The sequence below is a fragment of the Penaeus monodon genome, chromosome 4 (genome assembly GCF_015228065.2).
Source record: "Penaeus monodon isolate SGIC_2016 chromosome 4, NSTDA_Pmon_1, whole genome shotgun sequence".
Lineage (NCBI taxonomy): Eukaryota > Metazoa > Arthropoda > Malacostraca > Decapoda > Penaeidae > Penaeus > Penaeus monodon.
The window spans coordinates 6,154,000-6,160,382 of NC_051389.1; the positions used below are offsets into that span (position 1 = coordinate 6,154,000).

General features: G+C 36.7%; 1 protein-coding gene across 1 annotated transcript in view; it reads left to right on the forward strand.

Annotated features, from left to right (window-relative positions):
* The first annotated feature begins 3,191 nt into the window (after positions 1-3,191).
* Positions 3,192-6,383, forward strand: part of LOC119569419 (sodium-dependent nutrient amino acid transporter 1-like) — a 17,797-nt gene continuing 14,605 nt past the window's right edge. The window contains exon 1 of the mRNA XM_037917589.1: positions 3,192-3,274. Within this exon, the coding sequence (XP_037773517.1) occupies positions 3,230-3,274 (45 nt within the window). The 5' untranslated portion in view covers positions 3,192-3,229. The remainder of the gene's footprint in view (positions 3,275-6,383) is intronic.

The window sequence follows — 6,383 nt, forward strand, 5'->3', positions numbered from 1 at the left end:
AAATAAGATTAAACAATAACAAAAAATAGAACATTTAATACAAAATTCGATTCCATTTCTAAGATTTGCTCAATCTTAATTTTGCAAAAAGCCTTATTTGACCGCAAGTCAATTTCGAATGTTACTTGAACATTCTGAAGTGTTTTGAACAGACTGAAGTTTTGTGTCTGAATTGTTTCTGTCTTTACTCTATCGTTTTCTCTCTCTCTATCTATTTTATCTCTCTATTATCTATCTTCTCTCTCTCTCTCTATCTCCTTCTCTCTCCTATCTCCTCTCTCTCTCTCTCTCTCTCTCTCTCTCTCTCTGTCTACTCTCCTCTCTTTCTGTTTCCTCTCTCTCTCTCTCTCTCTCTCTCTCTCTCTCTCTCTCTCTCTCTCTCTCTCTCTGAACGTGTGTTTTTGCTCTGCTATTTGTATGTGTTTATGTATTTATATCTATATGAATCTGCGATGCTGTTAACTGTATAATAACAGTATCAGCATGCGAGGACATAGAAATATAACAGAGAAAGAGACAGAGAGAATGAAACACATCTCCAAAAGTAAAGCAGACAGACAAACAGACAGACAAACAGACAGACAAGTTATGTAGCCTGACCACAGTCTACAACGACTCAAGGAAACAGACCCTTGCTCCGTGTTGTCTGGTACTAACCAGTTCCATAACAGGCAGGGACGGGTAACATACGCACGAATATTTACTCTACACAGAGACATTCAGTATACATAGAAACATTCAGTATACACAGAGATATTCAGTATACACAGAGACATTCAGTATACATAGAAACATTTACTATACACAAAGACATTCAGTATGCGTAGAAACATTCAGTATACACAGAGACATTCAGCATACATAGAAACATTCAGTATACACAGTAAGTATACACAGAGACATTCAGTATACATAGAAACATTCAGTATAACAAAGACATTCAGTATATATAGAAACATTCAGTATACACAGAGGCATTCAGTATACATAGAAACATTCAGTATAACAGAGACATTCAGTATACACAGAAACACACACTAGACACAGAAACACTCACCATACACAGAAACACTCACCATACACAGAAACGCTCACTATACGCAGAAACATATACATGTAGAAATACGTTAAATATATTTATGATTAATATTCAAAACTCACCAGAGCAAATATTCCATACATACGCGCATGCAAACGTGCGAGTACACACAGTAAGTTGGAACGAGTATCATCCTCGCTATTGTCATTACATACCTCATTTTATTCATAAAATATAGGGTGTATCTATCTATCCGTATGTGTGTGTGTGTATATATATATATATATATATATATATATATATATATATATATATATATATATGTAGTATGTTTGTGTGTGTGTGTGTGTGTGTGTGTTGTGTGTGTGTGTGTGTGTGTGTGTGTGTGTGTGTGTTTGTGAAAGAGAACTACAGTATACGTGACCAGAACTTGATGATTTACTTCCCGGATTCATTAATGGATGATTTCTGATGCCAACCCCCCTCCCCCCCCCCCTTAAAGCTAAGCGTCGACATGTTAATTGGATGTAATGAAAAGGAATAAAATCGTCGAACATAAATTTTTTCGTAAGATTTTTTTTTTTTTTTTATCGAAATATTTGAGATTTTTTTTCCAGTCGTCTTGACAGCATTCAGCACGTTTAAGGGGGCGAATATCGTAAAGAAAAATATGCAAAGATAAACAGTCACTGAGTAATTTATTGATCCCTTCCACCTCCCCGATAGATAATAAGTCTATCAGGGAACTGCGCATACATACATTACTCTTGGGAAGTCGTTTAGCCCAAAGAAATCAGAAAAACAGTATCACGTGGTATTATAGAGAATCAAACTCGAAGATTTTAAAAGCAAAGTAAATTTTTAAGAAATTAATAAATGAATAGATAAAGAGATAGATAGAGAGAGCGACTTTTTCCTTCCTTATTTTTTTTTTATCTTGCATATCTATTTTTAATCTTAAATTATTCTTTCTTTCTTTCTTTCAAACTTTTCACTTTCTTTATCTGAATGACCTCGTATCAAAAAAGGAATTACGTAATGATCCTTACCCACCTTTCTTGACCAAAAAGCTGGTTGAAAATAAGGAAGGGATGATTAATGTAAAAGATGATAATTCTCTTCCTTCGCCTCCGCATCACGCTGCCCCCCCCCCCCCCACACACACACATAAATAATAATAATAATAATAATAATGATAATAATAATAATAATAATAATAATAATAATGATAATAATAATAAAATAATGATAATAACAATGATAATAATAAAATTAATGATAATAATAATGATAATAACAATAATGATAATAATAATAATAATAATAATAATAATAATAATAATAATAACAATGATAATCGTGTGTTGGGATTATTCATTACACCATTTTTCACAACATCCGAAAATTCAATTTACTACTCTGGACTTTTCTGAAAATGCAGGTATTCACTTTTTACTTCTTTTTTTTTGGGGGGGGGAGGGTATACTCTTTATATAACTTACATGGAAGAGCAAACCACAGGATATCACGGTAGTGGACCACATCACACCCTTTTATAATGTATTCTAATGGGATATTATGTGTCACAGTTCGTCGAATCAGTTTTCGTCGTAATTTTCTGGTTCATATATATATATATATATAATATATATATATATATATATATATATATATATATATATATATATATATATATGTGTGTGTGTGTGTGTGTGTGTGTGTGTGTGTGTGTGTGTGTGTGTGTGTGTGTGTGTGTGTGTGTGTGTGTGTGTGTGTACATACATATGCATATAAATATAAGCTCACACACACACACGTGTATATTATACATATATATATACATACATATACATACACACACATACACACACACATGCACACACATGTATTTAAGTAGGTATGTACGTAAGTATATACATATGTATATGTATGTATGTATGTATGTATGTATGTATGTATGTATGTATGTATGTATGTATGTATGTATGAATGAATGAATGCATGTATGTACCATGTATGTCCGTGTGTTTGAATAAACATATGAACGAAAGTAGGAAAGGTTTAGCGATGCCCCGAGGGGAGGGGAGGGGGAGGGGGGAGTCCAAAGCAGCGACATAAAAGGCGCGCGGATCCATCGTCCTGTTCATTCCGCGTTTGTCTCTCTTAGGAAACGGACGACGGACGGCGACCATGAGGAGGGAGACGTGGCAACCGTCTTCTGTCGTGTCCCCGGAGGTAGTGATATTGCAGTGCAATTTTTTTTTGGTGGTGGGGGGGACATTATTGGAGGGTTGAGTGAAGGGGGGAGGGGGGGGGATCTGTTCGATTTGCTATGTGTTTGTTTGTTGTTGTTGTTTTTTTTAAGTGATTGTGTGTTATGTTATTATTTTTTTGAGGGTGTGTGTGTGTTGTTTTGACTTTTTTTTTTCCTGTTTTCCTTTCCGTATCTTTCGTACTTTGTTGCACGTTCTCCCTGGCTTTGTTTCTTTCTTTCTTTCTCCTCTCTCTCTCTCTCTCTCTCTCTCTCTCTCTACTATCTATTTATCTACCACTCTACTCTCTATCATCCTTCTCTATCTATCTCTCTCTCTCTCTTCCTCCTTCCTCTTCTCATTATCTCATATCTACCACTCTGTCTACTATCTATTATCTATCTATCTAATTCTACGTGTTTCCTATTATAAATCAAAGTTATCTCAGATACACACTCATGCATATAGACGTCTGGGTTCGTATTAACATGGTAACCTGTCTTACTAAATCAAATCACTTTTATCACGAACACTTACGTTATCTATACATCATCAGTACAATTACATCAGTGGCTTTACAATGCAAACACAAAACAGACAAACACACACACGCAACACACAACACAAACAACACACACACACACACACACAACATACACACACACACACACCAACACACACACACACACACACACACACACACACACACACACACACACACACACACACACACACACACACACAACACACACACACACACACACACACACACACACACACACACACACACACACACACACACACACACACACACACACACACACATACACATGAACGTTTCCCTCGTAATACTAAGAAGGAATAAATTAAAGATTTGGAACAAGGAAAGACAAACACAGCTTCTTGCACGTCATCAAGAATTGCAACACATGACCAAGAATAGACAGATTGATAGAAAGTAAAGACATCAATGAATAAAAAGATGTATGTAAAGTTGATATAGAATCAACAGTGGTATTAATAGTAGTTATAGAATGATAGTAAAGGTATTTATGATAATGACAACAATAACAATAATAATAATAGTTTTTTTTTCAAGTGCCCTGTCCCACAAGGACGTTGGCGATCATGGATTTCCATGATTTTCTTGGCCATGCGAGTGTGTGGGTGCATCCATGCACACACGCATCGCCCGCGCGCGTATGTGAGCACTTGCACTGATTTCAATAATAATAGTAGTAATGATAAAAATAATAATAATAATAATAATAATAATAATAATAATAATAATGATAATAATAATAATAGCACTTGCCCTTATAAAGAAAGGTACTGATAAGTTTCCTGAACAAATACCGAGAAATACAAAATTACAAGAAGTCAAAAAAATAGTTTTAAACAGCACAGCGGATGTTCTCAGAAGAGCTTTATCGATCTGAAATGTTCGTGAATTGACTTGATTAGATGTTATGTTTGATTTTCATTAGCATATCTAAAGAAACTTTTTCAATAATAATAATAATAATAATAATAATAATAATGATAATAATAATAATAACGAAAACAGGAACACCGTCGTTAGTCCCGTTTTGACCTCCGAGTAACCTTTCTCGTCGCAACAAATCTCTTTCTTATAAACTCCCAGACACAAATCGGAGAGAACAGACGAGTAATCGCTTTTTTTGCACGTCTTCTTAAGACCTTACGAAATACGTTGTAAAGGACGTACCGTTTACATAGCTTGGTGTGTATATATATAAAAAAAAACGCAAAAACAAGCATGGATAACAAAACACAGTGAAACAATATAAGGAAGTTTATTATACATCATATGTTAATGAAGGGTCAGAATAAGGACAGAGCCGAGTTGGAAGATGGAATCAAGTGTCCGGATAAGATGAGATCGCGGTCATGAATTGTGCGAATAACAGGTTCTATACTGGTATCCGAATTAGTTAGACACGTGATGTTCTTTGTTGATTTAGTACAAAGGATCTTTCTACACAGGTAACCGGCATCTGCAGGTACTCCTATCTAGAGAGTTCGTGTTTCCTGACATTAAGCCAGTTTGCCTCTCCGTGAACTATATTGCCAAGATCTGATCCAAAAGTAGGCCTACCTATTTTTTACTCTTCGTTTTCTGTATCCCAAACCCTTTTGGATTTCTCGCAGCTGGAAACAATCTCTCAAACTTTTTTTTTGAGGTCATCGTCAGTTGCCATGTTGCATTTTTTTTCTTTCTTTTCCTACGGCTACAATGCATTCCTGAAGGCGAGGAAGAACAGTGATGTGCGCTCCATTACCTCACCACAATCATGCATCGCCGAGCAGGTTCGAAATGCATCCATCAGGAGCTGCAACTTGGGTTTCTGAAGAACCGGAAAAGATAGCAACATCAGAAAATGTCAAGATCCGTGACTTTTATAATCCTAGTGTACCTCATTCCTGACTTTGGATGCCAGTTCTACCCCAGTATTGATTCCCTGCAAGACGCATCGCTGAACACAAAGAAAAGCAGCTAGATATGCGATTTTCTACAATTCATTGCACTGTCAGTATCAGTGTATAGGCTTGCCATTAGTCTAGCAAGCTTCGTCGGAATTCCTTTGTGTCTCGAGGTATCGAGAGTGATTCATGATGCACCGAGCCGAAAGCCTTCTCGAGGTCTATGCAAACTGCAAGCATTCCATAACTGATTTCACAACCGTGCCCTAAAATCAGTCAAGGCGCAAGGACGTGGCCTATCGTGGACTTGCCAGAAAGGGAGTCCAGATTCCTCATCCTCAGGTGTCTCAACAGACGGCCTTTAATTCGTCTCGGGGAGATAAGAGTGATCACCTTGCCTGATTACGTGAACCGAGTGGATGACTCAATGATGATTGCAGTCCCTGAAATCCCCCTTTCCCTTCCGGAGGGAGTTAACCACATTCTTCGAGAGGTCTCAGGAAATGATGTCATACTGCCGTAATTACAAACAATCCAAAAGTACTGTGGCCACAACACCATCCAGGTCCATGCTATCTTTTGACTGCTCGATCTGAGTCAGCTGATTTAAATTATGCAGCCCACCAACTTTACACCTCCTCAGGTTC